This window comes from Acartia tonsa, chromosome 2 (genome assembly GCF_053477335.1).
Source record: "Acartia tonsa isolate MP-2025a chromosome 2, ASM5347733v1, whole genome shotgun sequence".
Classification (NCBI taxonomy): domain Eukaryota; kingdom Metazoa; phylum Arthropoda; class Copepoda; order Calanoida; family Acartiidae; genus Acartia; species Acartia tonsa.
The window spans coordinates 26633446-26650060 of NC_137261.1; the positions used below are offsets into that span (position 1 = coordinate 26633446).

Genomic DNA, 16615 nt, shown 5'->3' on the forward strand with positions numbered 1-16615 from the left:
ATTTCTTCTTGGCACTGTCCTATTAATTTACCAAAAGTATCAACTTTATTTCTCTTCTTAACCTTGCACTAAAAAATATGCTCAAGGTTAAATAATCCATTACAAACTATTCTTTAGTTTCTATTTTAGCATTGCTTTATAGCTAGGGGTAACTTTGCAAGAAAGGGGACAGTTCATGAGAAATATATCAAAAACTGTACTTGTCAATTAAAAACTTAGGATTTCAGCTAGATTTGTAAGTATGTTTTAGAGGTAATTTAATAAACTAATTAAATTTTTTTTCTAATCTTAAGATCTCGGAAATGCTGCTCTGAATTGGTAGTACTTTTCAGGTTTGATATATATCTTACAGTAATTTTTTATCTCATTTCTTTGCCCTCCCCCAATGGCTAGGGGCGAAGAAAATAGTGTAAAACAAAATAAACCAAGATGTTAGAACGCTTTTCTTGATGACTCCACTTTTAGAGAAATGTGAATAAAAAAAGAGAATGCACTAAATAGATATAAACCAAACTTTATTTGGTTCAAAGCTAAACTAAAACTATTTAGAAGGTTTTACAAAACTGCATGCATATTTTAAACAAATGATTAAATACATTAGAAAAGGCAAATTAAAGCTATTTAAGGGCTATGATACGGTTGAATAATAGGAAATTAAAGCATGTTTTTAACATGTATGATTTGACGCCACTTGTTTATTCATAATATGTGCAATATGAATTTTGATTGCATAGCTTTTTTCTTAAGATCTGATCTAAACTGTTCATGTGACATTAGATCAAACTACTGTAGGGAGAAAGGGTTAAATAACTGTATTTCCCTATCACAAGCACCTTGTGCCGACTCTCAATTGGGTCTTTGAAAATCAACCATGCAATGGTAACGGGAAAATTACAACAGCCAAGTAGAAGAAAACAATTTGGTAGCAGACGAAAAAGATTATTGAAAATGGGTGGGAGGTAGTTATCTGTATATACATCTATATTATAGATCTGTTGCTCTACAAAAAGGAAATACCTAACCCCTTGATTAAAAGTTTACAACCCTTTCTTCCTTCAATAATCACATACTACTCCAACAGGAATTCTTACAAAAATATTATTTACCTGTTTCTTTACATCTTGACTCCCAGTTTTTAAATCCATTTGATAGCTGATCTGAAAACTTGCTTTGATCCTCCAATTCCTGTAACAATATACATCATTAAAAGGGATAATTGCATGAAGTGCTTTTAACAAGTTTGATTGCAAGCATAAGTTACAAGAATACCATCTAACATATATAATTTTGTATTATTATAAATAGCAATTAATTTGGCACCACCAAACAGTCATTTTGCTGTTTTTGTGAAAACAGAAAAGCCATTTATGTTGCACATATCCAAAAAAATTGCTTTTCAAGACTTTATATTTTAAAAACTACCTGGTAGAAAATTGAATTTCTTTCAAATATATAATATCCTATAGATTTAGTTTAAACTATTGAACTGAAAAAAATATGCAGTTCGCTAAATTCAAGTTTAAATGCACTTAGTGCTACTTTGTCAGTGTCTGAATTAGCTAATTTGGCTAGAACAAATCAACTATTATCTTGAGAACTGTTCTGTGATTATAGTCACTAACACACTCATCCCCACAAAAGTGTACAAAATGACAATTTTTTCACGGTCGTTTGTCATTACTTTCCCAACTCTTTTTTCGATTTAGGAAAACAACCAGAGGTTAACCCATAAAGAAATTCGTGTCATAAGTGCCTTTCGCCTTTTTTACGAGACCTCTCCAGCAGATGTTTAGTTCAGTGGTCCTAAGAAAAGGGGGACGAAGAGATACAAATGTGGAATGACCGTCAGAATAACGGACCATGTAAGTTGTATTCTTGTTGCTATATGGCAAGGGGTATCTTTTTAAAAATCAGCTTTATAATCTTAGAATTAATATAGAAAAAATAAAAAAAAGCTCAATGGTATTTTAACATGCAAGTCGTGTTATACTCTAAATCCCATATTTCAACATATCGTTACGGACGGACGGGCACAGATTTTAAAAAGTGGCTACGCCACTATATGCTCCTATTTGGTTGTATCAGTGTATACCTGGAAATCATCATGGAATGAGTCATCAAAGAAGTCTTCATCATCCTCAGCCTTGTGAAGAACAACACAGAGCAGGTTGACCAACCACAAGCTTAGTAGGATGCTCCAAGGACTGTAGGGCTTCATTTTACAACCTAAACAAAAAAATCGTGGAAAGAAAACGAATTAGCGGAATTTCTTCGAATTTTCACAGTAGCTTTTCTCCTATTTCTAGCCCCTGTGGAGGGCTCTAACCCTGCGAGGCAATCATTAACATTTACATAACCTAACCTATTAAAATCAAAAGCTACTGTAAAATTACGTTACTTCGTTTTCCATGATCCGAATATTTTAAATCGGAAGTAGGAACTGAGGTAGAACTGTTTTACTTATACAATTTAAGGGGTCCGGCATATCCCTTTCGTGACAACGCTTCTTAAGGGGCGTTTCGTCGTATTTTCACAGTAGCTTTTGATTAATAAGTTAGGTTAGAAGATTGCCACTCATGGTTAGAGCCCCCATGCACCTAGCATTTGCTAGAAATAGGAGAAAAGCTAATGTAAAAAGCTTAAGAGGCGTTATCACAACAGGACTATACCCCCCCCTAGATATACCACACTTTTCTGGGATCTTGCTGAGTCAAGTATCAACTGTTGGGAATATCAAAGGACGACTCCATGCAAAATTTGAGCCGGATCCGGCCAAAACCGGCCGTGAATTTTATGAAAAACCGGTTTTTTCCGGTTTTTAGGGGGTATCTGTAAATCGATTCAGCTGGAGCAAAACCGGTTAGAGGTACAAAAAATTTTACTTCACATGAAATTTAGCCAATGCAATTGCCTACAAAAATGTACTTCATCATCAACTTGATTGGACAACTCTTTCTCCTCCTAAATGTCCATTAAAACCTCGGAAACGGCAAAAATCGCCAAAAATCATGCCTTCGGCGGCAAATAACGGCTAAACGGTCAGCCGGAGGCGAATGAAACATAAATAAAGAAATGTCTGCCTCAAAAAGTTGTTCAACATCAAAGAGATGCTTGAAGTCTCTAAAACGAATCCTTTCCCCTCCTTTAAGGGGAAAAACTGAAAAAACGTGATTTTCAAAAGTATGCCCACTTCGTGGGTGTGGGGGGCACTGAACCCGTCACCCCAGGGTCACCAAATATAAAGTCTAGGCGGCCCACAATGCTGAATTTTCACCAAGTGAAAGTCTTGTGTCATTATCTTTTATGAGAAAAAAGTTATTAAGGGGGGGGGGGAAGTTCTGACACATTTGCGTAAACGGTGATTATTGGCTTTATCTTTGGACTGAGAGGATAGGTTATTAGGGATAAAATCATTCTTATATGATGAATTTCCCCCAGATTTAAGATTTTTTGGATAGGCCTCCAGGTTCCGGAGCTCCAGGCCTCCAGGTGGTCTCTGTACAGGTAAAAATGAAAAAAAAAAAAAAAATTTTAAGTTAAAAATCAACTTATAAAACAAAATATGCATATTTTTTCTTCAAATATGTGAATAATATTAAAAAAGATGCATATTTTGTTTTATAAGTTGACCTGTAACTTTAAAAAAAAAATTTTTTTTTCTTCAATTTTACCTGTACAGAGACCACCTGGAGGCCTGGAGCTCCGGAACCTGGAGGCCTATCCAAAAAATCTTAAATCTGGGGGAAATTCATCATATAAGAATGATTTTATCCCTAATAACCTATCCTCTCAGTCCAAAGATAAAGCCAATAATCACCGTTTACGCAAATGTGTCAGAACTTCCCCCCCCCTTAATTAAAATTTCAAATTGTGATTTTTTGATGGATTTCTTTGATGAAATGACAGGCTGGTCAATTTTTAGGCCATTTTTTGCTGTTTTCGGCCCGCCACGCCCAAACGGTTTGAGATAATCTCACGGGACCTTTTGCCCGACCTAAGCCTGGTTATTTGTAAGGTCTAAGAAAAAAAAAATCCCGGATTGGATGAAGCACGACGTCGCTGCGTGCTGTCAAAAATCGCTGGTCGGCTCATTTTGCCCCCTCAAACCCTCACCTCGTGCCATTTTTCTGTGTAAAGATTATAATTATAATCTTTTGCGTAAGTCTGTATTTTTTCCTAGACCTCACAAATAACCAGACTTAGGTTGGGCAAAAGGTCCCGTGAGATTATCTCAAACCGTTTGGGCGTGACGGCCCAAAAACCGCAAAAAATGGCCTAAAAATTGACCGGCCTGTCATTTCATCAAAGAAATCCATCAAAAAATCACAATTTGAAATTTTGATTAATTAATAACTTTTTTCTCATAAAAGATAATGACACAAGACTTTCACTTGGTGAAAATTCAGCATTGTGGGCCGCCTAGACTTTATATTTGGTGACCCTGGGGTGACGGGTTCAGTGCCCCCCACACCCACGAAGTGGGCATACTTTTGAAAATCACGTTTTTTCAGTTTTTCCCCTTAAAGGAGGGGAAGGAGTCGTTTTAGAGACTTCAAGCATCTCTTTGATGTTGAACAACTTTTTGAGGCAGACATTTCTTTATTTATGTTTCATTCGCCTCCGGCTGACCGTTTAGCCGTTATTTGCCGCCGAAGGCGTGATTTTTGGCGATTTTTGCCGTTTCCCAGGTTTTAATGGACATTTAGGAGGAGAAAGAGTTGTCCAATCAAGTTGATGATGAAGTACATTTTTGTAGGCAATTGCATTGGCTAAATTTCATGTGAAGTAAAATTTTTTGTACCTCTAACCGGTTTTGCTCCAGCTGAATCGATTTACAGATACCCCCTAAAAACCGGAAAAAACCGGTTTTTCATAAAATTCACGGCCGGTTTTGGCCGGATCCGGCTCAAATTTTGCATGGAGTCATCCTTTGATATTCCCAACAGTTGATACTTGACTCAGCAAGATCCCAGAAAAGTGTGGTATATCTACCCCCCCCCCCAAAAAAAAACAGTAAAAATATAACTCTCATTAAAAATATCTGTAGTAAAAACTAATAAATCCTAATATTAGAATGGATAATACTGGATAAGTATTTTATTGAAAACACACAGTGCAAAGAAATAGTCAATTTTGCAGTGCTATTAAAACAATCCGGCTCTATATAATATCTTTCAGTACACACACACACACACACACACACACACACACACAATCACACACACACAAACACACATACACTTGAAAATACTTATATAAGAAATGAAAACTAATACCTTTTTAAAAGCGAAGCTTTTCTATAATTAGGGTCGGTCCGTCCGTCCGTCCGTCCGTCACGGATAGCTTTTTTCGTTAATTTAGACATGTTAGAATTGAATTTCAAATTTTGCATGGTCATTCCTTTAGTAGTTAGGTACGATTTAGAAAGCGTAGCAACTCTATAATCATTACCAAAATGTCCGTACGTCCATTTTAAACATGTTGATTTTTTTACTTTTTTAAATAGCTTTTTTCGTTAATTTAGGCAAGTTAGAATTGTCCTATTGATTTCAAATTTTGCATGGTGATTCCTGTAATAGTTAGGTACGAGATAGAAAGCGTAGCAACTCTATAATCATTACCAAAATGTCCGTACGTCCATTTTAAACATGTTGATTTTTTTTACATTTTTAACAACAAATTTGTATGTGACCTAATTATCCTATTGGTCTGATTTTTGGTATACTGATTCCTGGGACAACAAAGTACAATATTATAAGCGAAGCAACTCTATAATCAAGTCCTAAAAATGTAAGTATGTCCATAATCATTATCATGTATCAAGCAGTTTTTCAACAAGTTTACTTACAATTTTGCTTTGACTCTTATACATTCGCATTCTGATTATTCAGTTCTGACATTATACAAGTGTTAATGTCCGTTTGTCCTCCCGTTTCAGAGCTTCGCTTTTATGGATGTTGTCATCCTTTTTTAATGAAAAAAAAACCAGATTGCTATCCTTTGGCTTACAGACAAACAAACACCCTACTGCTTTGTCAAACAGACGTACAATTACGGCCGGGACGAAATGAAATTAATATCTAATGCTGTTGGGCGAATTATTTTGAAATACACTGAAAATCGGCTAGATATGCTAATCACACACACACAAAGACGAAATTTTTTTGAGGTTCTTATGGAAGAGAAAGCATTTAAATGTTTTGAATTGTTTGAAAAGTAAGAGCTGCTTCCTTTTAAAAAGGCACAAAACTTACCAAACTGTAACACCAAATATAATTTTATAATATATTTGTATATTATAATTGATGTTGTAAATATTAAGTACCAAGACGTGTGTATTAGTGAGTGTTCTGGATTACAGAAACATCTGTAAAAAAAGGAGGGTTTTATTTATGTGACCAATTTTTACGATTGTTGTCCAATGACTTTAATCCTTGCCATATTTACCAAAAGCACCCTATTTCCATTCTGAAAAGGTTCTCACAGCATTGACTACCAGTAGGCTATAAATCGGGAATTTAGAGGACATTTAACTTTAACTTAATCAACAGATAGAGATTAGAAGCTCTCACGAGACAGTGGGTCAAGTCATAATGTACTTGAACGTGGAGCTTGATAGCCCTTGTGGCTATACAATAGTGTCTCAGCCAACTCCATAACTACTTGGGTCCAAACCCTAAGAAACTATGGCTAATCAATCAAAGATTATTACTCCTCAAATCAACTAGTAACCAAGACAGCACACTATGTAATACTTTTGTGATTTCACATTTAATGAAATTACTAAATCACAAACCCTAAAATTCACCAACTAACAATTGCAGAATATTTACACAAGAGCACTAGGAGAATCTCAATTATTTGTCCATTTTCCTATCCCTATATCCCTGAGTATAAATATAGAAGATTCCAATATATTCTCTTCACTGTTCAACTATAGTGCCCTCAATAACAATGAGCTCTACCATAATAATATTGAATAGGCCTATTTAGTAGGGAATAACAGTTGTTTGTGCAAAAATAAATCTAAATGTTATTATGAAAACAAAGAAGTAGATTTAGTTTTTTTCTATTCCTTTTTTCTTTTAAGACTGGATAAATCATCCTTCTTATAATAAAGTAACAGGATGTTTGTTTGTCTGTTTGTTTGTACCGAAGGATCTCGCTAACCGCTGAACCGATCGGGTTCTCCTTTACAAGGTAGTTTTAGGCTATTTCTTACTTTCCATACTCCTTCGAATAAAGAGCTTCGAGATTCTAAGAGCGCAGCCGTAAGTAAATAAAGATTGATAAAAAATAATGTTAAAAAACATTAAAAATTAATTTCAATTAAATTAACACAATTTTTGTTCAACATAACAATTAAAGCAATTAAAACTTAAATTACCTGTAATTAGCAGTTTAATCCAGTTTAATTGTAATTACAGCTCTGTAATAAAACAGTAATCTCTCTTGTAAACTGTTAACAATTACACTATTCAGTTTGGATGTAGTCTGGGTAATAAGTTGCACAATATGATGTTGTCATATAATAATTATATGTATCCAATATCAAATAGTTCTGATTTATAACTTTTCACAAACTTAGGCTTAGGCTAAATATTTGGAATTCTTTTATTACTTTGGTTTTATTCTTGAGATTTCTCTTGACTTGAAGTTTTATTGAGTATATAATTTGATGAACTAGGATGAAAAATGTTGATATTACTGTGTAACTTGTCTCAGTTGATACCCGCCAAATTCTTTTCTCGGAATTAATTTTCAGTAACTCCTTCTTTTTCTTGATTCTTCATTCATCTAAAAAAAAAAAAAATTTATTATGAAAAATTTTTCATAATTTTTTCAGAATAGCGTTAACTTTAAGTATACAAATGAGAAAATATTTAATCTGACTAGCCTTTACACAGAATCAATGAAAGTCTGTTTGAACGCTAAGATCCCACAAACAGCTGAGTTGATCATTCCACGATATTCAATGAAGTGTTTAGTCTATTTAAAAGGGGGGAGGACTCCAATCAAAGATATGACCGGAAAATAAACGCCCCCTACCCGCTACACCAACAAAATTTTTTTTTCTTTTTAAAATGAAAAAAAGTCTATCTGTGGTAAAAACCTTATAAAGATTTATTATGTTGTTAAAGTTGTTAATTTTTAAACTTTTATGAACTTGCAAAAACAAAATCTGTTTGAGAAAAGTAGAAAGTTGAGTTTGTGCTAGAGAGAGAGAGAAAACAAGTATAACAGAATCCAAAGATAAGAATCAATAATGAAAAGGTGAAATTAATCACATAAAAAATAAATATTTAACTCTTATTACACTAGGTAAAAAGACTTTTTAAAAAGAAGTTAAACACTGTAAATGTATATAATCAAATAAAGAAGGAAACTTGAATTAACTGAATGCCTTTAGAAGAGGTTATCATCTATGCTTAACAAGCGAAAGGAAACAGATACACTTACAATAAAAATAGAACAACTATATAGTTGCAGGACAGACGCACTTGCAGTGATGCTACGCACCCAAAAAGATAAACTATTTTGTGCAGGTGACGCCAATCTAACTCTTCTTGCCAATTTTTACAATCATTTCCAACCACTGAACTTTTAAGATAAGGATAAGAAAATTTATCCTAACAAATATTAAAACTTAGCGCGAATTTTTTTTACAATTTTTTTATCGGACACAACTTTCCTGACAAAATGACCTATGCAATTATTTTTTGTACTGTTTACTGTTTGAACTTTTCCTTAAATATGACTTTAAAGGTTAGGAAAGTAATGTGGAGAGGTGATATAAAATAGAACTTCAAAAAAAGGTGAGGATCTAACATTTCCTGTAGTTAAAAAAAAATATATTTTGTCGGCAGCGACTCTAATGAACAGCAGTTATTCACAGTTCCACAATATTGTATACGTGTTAAACTGCCAAGAAAAGTCACAATACAATATCTATTTTTATGGCAAAGTTCTTTTTTGATAATTTCAAAAAAGTAAAAAGCATATTTCTAATACATTTAAACTTTAAATTTGAGGACTTATTGATTAGATAAGATATTTATATCCAAAATTATCTTGTAGATTATCTTATTAAACTCTATGATCGCATTAAGAGATTTTATTTTATGGATTTGATATTCATTTTTCTTATTTTATATTTATAATTTTTTATGTGAATTAAGTTAATATTAGATCAGTGTAGATTAATCTAAATTTTTGCTTAATTCAAATCCTACAAACTAAAGTAATGGATGTTTGTCTGTATATCGGCTAAGATCTCCAAAACAGCTGGACCTATCGTTCCAAAGTTTTCATCTTTCTATTATGTAGGCTTTTTGAAGGTATTAAGAATCCCCCCCCTCCGTAAAAAAACATTTTATATAATAACAGAAAATAAATAAAAAATAATAACAGAAAATTTAAAATATATTAATTTTTATCTGAAATGTCTATATTCTCACCACCCTATCAATCTAAAAATGATGGATTATGCAACAAGTGAATTATATCTTTTTTTAACACACTTTATATAAAGCAGTAATAGGTCAATAATGTAAATAATTCCTCCGTTTAATATTAATGATTTGAAGGGGATAAAAATTGCTGCTGTGTATTTATTTCCTTCAATCAGTTTCCCCCAAAACGTTTCAGAAAGACGGACATTTCAAATTAAAGAGTAGCTTTTGTACTAAAAATATGTCTGTGCTTTTGGAAGTTATTTTTTAAAATTCCATATATCTATCTCTGGATATTAATATGCTAGAACTAACAAGATGGCAACTACTAAGTTCTATCTTTGCATCAAGTCAGGATGTGGTTTTAGGTTAGGTTCTTAAGTGCAATTTAGGGTAACTTTAAGAGCTTGCTTTACCAAGAAAATTATACATATACAATTTCGGCGTTATCCTCTGAAAATTATCACGCCCTCAGCTAGGCAGTCTAGGGGGCCGAGCGCTGCTCAAAATTGAGAAAAAAATCCTAAGAGTATAATAACACAATTTCTAAATAGTTTTGGAATTATTCAAATATAAATAAATGAAAAATATATCAAATTAATTTTCTTATTAAGTTTCCATGGTATGCAATACATTCTAAGAATGAAACAATGTTACAATTTATCTACTTTTATTTCCTTAAGCACACAAAAACACAAAGAAATTAGTTTTAATTAATTCCCTTTGTAAAACATTTAGTAAGCATTTATATCAGGGATAAGGAAGTTTTTTAATGAGGATTGAAATAGATGTTTTAAACAAGCTCACCCGCATTTAAATAAATCATTTTCATATTCAATCAATGGATTCATTATTTCTTGGATCTTACACCCGATTATCATGTATTCTAATAAACTAAAACTTTTAGCTGGCTAAAATTACGACCCCTCCCCATCCACCCCCTTTATCCCATCCTCTCCCATCCTACTGAATGATATAATTTGTTTAACATAAAACACATCCATGACCCAACACGAGACTTGGAATTTAGAATTCAAGACAATTTAGAATTAAGATTCTTAAAGTTTTAACATATTTTATAAAATAGTTAAACCAAAACTTTTTGTTATGCTTGAAAAATTATGAATATAATAATAAAGTCTCGACCTGTTTTGAAATTCTTACGAAAAATTTTCGTTGTTTTTTTCACAAAAGCTCTTTTGGCTACCTAATAGTAATGATGAAATTGCTATTGTTAAAATATGAACTTATTTCTGTTTATATTCACATTTAATTATAAAATTTCCTAATTGGACAAGGGCGTAAGGAAGGGCGGTGTAAAGAGCGTGTCAACACACCCCACTTGTAATATAATATGGGTGAGATTCCCAAGTAAATATCTGTGTACGCCCTAACTTATATTAATTACAGGTTTTTTCTCTTACTTTATGATAAATAAAGTCTAAAACCTAGAGGCTCTGGCACTAGTATCTTTTAATATTGCAAAATTATAGTTGGATTTTTAAGAGTAATGCATTTAGTTGAAAGGAAGCCCCCCAGGCCAAGTACAAGAAACATATTTTCGCAATTTTCCCTTTGCAAACTCAAAATTGTAATATTATAAAATACAAATTATATTCATCAGAAAAATATCCTTCATATTATAAATAAAAATCATAAATTGAAGTCCTTGGTAAAAACCAAAACAATAATAATTTGCACAGGTAGTGGCTTCTATGGGTAATAAAAACAATTTCATTTTAGATTATTTTATATAAAACTTATTAGGTATGCAGAGAAAAAATAAAATGACAGTACATACAGCAGTTTTATTCTTCATGAATTTAATCAGAAATAAATTATGAGACTCGGAGAAAGAGGGGACTATGGTCTGTTTAAATTATTACACTAGTCCCCAAAGTTCTATAATAACGTTTTCTTAATTGTTGGCTCAAAAACTTTGGGGACTGAAGGGATTTTTATTGGTTGGTTTATTAAGTTGAGTCTTCAAACGTTTCAACCACTAACTTTAATCTACAAAAGGGGTAATTTTGTGTATCATCTTTGGGGATGTACATTAAATAATCGGCCAATGTCCTATCCGTTTAGATCCCTGGATGGGACTGCAGCATGATATAAAAAGTCCACAAAGGTATAGTTCATAAAGAGAACAAAGCTGACAAAATCTAATTTCCTCCATATATTTTTGTGTCAAACAAAGATGATCAAGTCCAAAAAAGAGTAGCAGTTAATTTGGCAAGCAAAAGTAACATAATGTGATAACTGATAAGGCAAACTTACTAAGTATTAAATCCTGTTTAAAATTCCTCCAATAAGTCCAATCTACCTGTCTCATATCTGGAAAGGAGGGGGGTCATTGTCCAATCACTGAAGTTCCCTGATAATTGGAAGTCTGATAAAAAAACGCATTTCTTTTTTAATTTTGGAATTACAAACAAGACTTACTGAAACTTAATTATAGAGAAGCATCACCTATAAAACTGCATCCAAACTTATGTGAAAATGCTCTGGGCTCTCTAGAGCAAGAGAGAACGAGAGATAGTATTCAAACACTTAGTATGATAATTTACTGCCTTGGGCAAAAGATAAAATCCAATTTAATTTAAAACAAATTCAACATACAAATGTAATGTAAACTACTGAAATTTAACTTTAGATGAATAGTTAATACCAAACATATATCAATCAATAAAATTCTTAGTTTTGTGAAATTCCACTGGTATATATAAATATTTGAAGAAAGTAAAAACAAATGTAATATATCCTTGAATCAAAGGTAACCTAATCCAGAGAAATCCACACATAGATATTTGGTTCAATACTAAGAGGATTTAGAATAGTTTTCAGATAGTAAGGATAAAGGTAAAGCTAGGCACAGGAACACACCTGTCCTCAACTATATTTAGATTAGTTTTTAGATAGTCAGGATTAATTCAAAATTAGGCACAGTAACACACCTGTCCTGAACTATATTTAGAATAGTTTTTAGATAGTAAGGATAAAGGTAAAGCTAGGCACAGTAACACACCTGTCCTCAACTATATTTAGATTAGTTTTTAGATAGTCAAGATTAATTCAAAACTAGGCACAGTAACACACCTGTCCTGAACTATATTTAGAATAGTTTTCAGATAGTAAGGATAAAGGTAAAGCTAGTCACAGTAACACACCTGTCCTCAACTATATTTAGATTAGTTTTTAGATAGTCAGGATTAATTCAAAACTAGGCACAGTAACACACCTGTCCTGAACTATATTTAGAATAGTTTTCAGATAGTAAGGATAAAGGTAAAGCTAGGCACAGTAACACACCTGTCCTCAACTATATTTAGATTAGTTTTTAGATAGTCAGGATTAATTCAAAACTAGGCACAGTAACACACCTGTCCTGAACTATATTTAGAATAGTTTTCAGATAGTCAGGATAAAGGTAAAGCTAGGCACAGTAACACACCTATCCTCAACTATATTTAGATTAGTTTTTAGATAGTCAGGATTAATTCAAAACTAGGCACAGTAACACACCTGTCCTGAACTATATTTAGAATAGTTTTCAGATGTCAGGATAAAGGTAAAGCTAGGCACAGTAACACACCTGTCCTCAACTATATTTAGATTAGTTTTTAGATAGTCAGGATTAATTCAAAACTAGGCACAGTAACACACCTGTCCTGAACTATATTTAGAATAGTTTTTAGATAGTCAGGATAAAGGTAAAGCTAGGCACAGTAACACACCTGTCCTCAACTATATTTAGATTAGTTTTTAGATAGTCAGGATTAATTTAAAACTAGGCACAGTAACACACCTGTCCTGAACTATATTTAGAATAGTTTTCAGATAGTCAGGATAAAGGTAAAGCTAGGCACAGTAACACACCTGTCCTGAACTATATTTAGATAGTCAGGATTAATTCAAAACTAGGCACAGTAACACACCTGTCCTGAACTATATTTAGAATAGTTTTCAGATAGTCAGGATAAAGGTAAAGCTAGGCACAGTAACACACACCTGTCCTGAACTATATTTAGAATTATTTTCATATAGTAAGGATAAAGGTAAAACTAGGCACAGTAACACACCTTTGGCCAATTTGGAATCTGAAACCAAATCCGGAATCCATTTTTGAAGGCAAAGATTATCATCATTATACATAATATCTTTTAAAATCTGGTTCGATTTTCGTAAGTAAATTATAGAGAACACCAAAAACATTAATTTAAAGGGCCTATGTAGCACTTAATTTTTTTTTAAAAGCCCTTTAAAATATTGCTAGAATCTAGAATCCGAATCCGGAATCCACCAAAAATAAGAATACGGAATCCGCTATTTTTTGGGCCGATTCTTGTGAGAATCCGAATCCGGTCCAAAAATTTGACTGATTGCCATCCCTAGGTTAGATAGTAAGGATAAAGGTAAAGCTAGGCACAGTAACACACCTGTCCTCAACTATATTTAGAATAGTTTTCAGATAGTCAGGATTAATTCAAAACTAGGCACAGTAATCCCTCCTGTCCTGAAATATATCTGGGACAATTTCAGATAAAAATTAATCTAAGAATTAAAAATTGATAATTATCTCTATAGTTTCTTTTAATACCTGTACATACATAGGAAACTATTATTGAATTTTAAAATTTAGGAATCTAAAAAAATCAAACAAAAGAGAATCCATACAATAGCTTAAAATTATTTAGAATACAAGGAGATACATCATAGAACAGTATAATTCTTAATACTTTTAATAGTACATTTGTATTTCTTCCTATTCCTACTCATAAAATCAAACTTTCCAGATTAATAAAGTATCAAAAGACTAAATTTGACAGAAGTTGAGAGCTGACCAAAATTTTGCTAAACTTTGGCAAAATAAAAGTTTGTAAAATTGACAATGGATGAGAAAATGTTCAGGAATATGACAAAACCAAAGAAAAACTTTTAATAGTCTTCTGAATATTTTTAGATATATTAAACATTCTTTTTACAAAATTACATGTTCTTTAATTAAAATTCTGCTATCTTTGAATAAGATATTCAATTTTAATATAAAAATAGACAATTTTACTTCAACTGAATTTTTTATATTTTGAAAAAGGTATTTTTGTTTAGGTTAGCATTTGGATATGGCTTGCAGTGTTATTCCTACCCGCAGTTGCCTGAAATCGTTTTTTTTAAATTTAAAGTTGTTCCCTAAGCATCATCTTGTTTATTTGCTAGTTCACTTCTTTAAGATATCTAGGTATAAGAATAATAGTAAAAATCATTTTTATTTGTTTAAATAACAATTTTCCTATCCCTTACTAATGTGTCTAACAACCCTGCAAACATGATTTGATTTGCATTTAAATCTCCACACGAACATTGTTACTCAGAACTCTGTAAGATGCTCAAACTTTATACAGCATCTAGTAACACTCAGATATATCATTCATGGATAGAATAGATATGCAAAATTTGCATTCAATAAAATCTATGTATAATACAAAGTAGAACGATGTCTGTTTGTTTGTTTGTCTGTCTGTCTTGCTAACCGCTCAATCGATCAGGTTCTCCTTCTCATAGGTCCCAGGAAGGTTTATAACTATTTTCTTGGGGGGTGGGACCTCCCCAACCCCCCCAAAGTTTTTTTTTAAAACTATAATTAAAATTAAAAATGTTTTTTTTTATTTTTTTAAATCTAAAATACGAAAAATTGGTTTGATTAAACCTCTTGGGGCAAAGCCCCTAGAGGCTAGGGGCGAAGCCGCTAGTAGTATTTAATTAAATAGTAAGGTCTGCTTTTAAAATCTTAACCAATAAACTAATGGTTGTTTTTATATTGTTCCAAATTCAATTAGGTCCAGGGATGGTTTAAAGCTATTTTTGAGGAAGGAGTTTTCACCCTCCTAAAAGATGCACCTCCACAAAATTTTAAAAAATATTCTTTTTAAGAATCTTGAGAGTTGGGGGGGGCCGGGAGTTGACTTTTCTTTCCTACCTAAAGTGCTACTAGAGGCTTCTATGAGAATAACTGATAGTTTCTAAGAAAGTACTTGCTTATGTTCTACCATCCCTGAAAAACAAGTTGTAGATAAGGGAGAAAAGCAACTTATTAAGTTTGTTCTCAACTGGTCTACACAAAAGTTAAAAAAATATGTAAATTAGTTTATTCTTTTAGTATAAGAGAATGACGTGTACTGTAAAATTATAAAAGCAAAATGGAAAACAACATAGCATAAAACGAAATGAAACATATTTAGAAACATATAAAACCATTTAAAATCATCTACATAACTGGTATGAAATAATATAAATGTGTAGTTGTTACCTACTTAGTAGAAAAAGACATAGATCTTAAGAAATTTTACATTTACCAACCCTCATCATTCTAGTTCATACTTCTCTAACAAGAATGAAATCATCTGGCAAAGCGAGATCATAGAAAAATAAGTAAATCAATGTAAGAATGTGCAATGAAAACATCTATCAGTAGTGAAGAGCAAAAAAGGCATGGACAGTGGTTTAAAGAACAGATGTTCAGCAGTCTTAAACAAAAAATGATAGAAGTAAATGATATACTGAATGCTCCTTGGTAAAGGGAATCTCTTTTTTAATTCATCTTTCTATCTTTAATAGCAACAGAGGAATTTCCTCCATGGTGTTACAGAATAAAGGACGGTCAGACAAAAAGAATCATAGAGTATATCAGCTTCTAAAAATAAGTTAAAATAATCCCAAATAATAATTGAATAATAATAATTTCCTTGATAGATGTACAGAAAAATCCTACAAAATAGCAGCTTCGATAACTATGGAAGTTGTGTTGGAAAATAGGAAGGGGATGTAATCCAATTTTAATACTGACAACATTTTAAATTTGATTTATGATATCAACTGAATTATTTAAAGAAGAGAGAATCATTTTAACTTTACTTATAAAATGTACAGTATATTTAAAAAGGGGTAGTTTCACGTAATGCATTTGAACTTAATTTAGTGAACCGCATATTTTTTGCTAGTTAATGGGTTAAACTATATTTATATGGCATAGATTTGAAAGAATTTTAATTTTCTACCATGTAGTTTTGAAAATATCAAGACTTGAAAATCGTCTTTTTGTGATATATGCAATTTAAAAAGACGATTTTCAAGTCTTGATATTTTAAAAACTACGTGGTAGAAAA

General features: G+C 32.1%; 1 protein-coding gene across 2 annotated transcripts in view; it reads right to left on the reverse strand.

The window, feature by feature from the left end:
- Window positions 1-16615, reverse strand: part of LOC145307844 (27 kDa glycoprotein-like) — a 78612-nt gene that overhangs the window by 53231 nt on the left and 8766 nt on the right. For both annotated transcript variants that reach the window (XR_013875711.1, XM_080150231.1), the window contains exons 2-4: window positions 7388-7797; window positions 2093-2226; window positions 1107-1185 (exon numbers count right to left, since the gene is read on the reverse strand). Coding sequence is in view for 1 of the 2 variants with exons in the window: in XM_080150231.1 (XP_080006357.1) it covers window positions 1107-1185; window positions 2093-2218 (205 nt within the window). In the remaining variant the exon portion in view is untranslated. The remainder of the gene's footprint in view (window positions 1-1106; window positions 1186-2092; window positions 2227-7387; window positions 7798-16615) is intronic.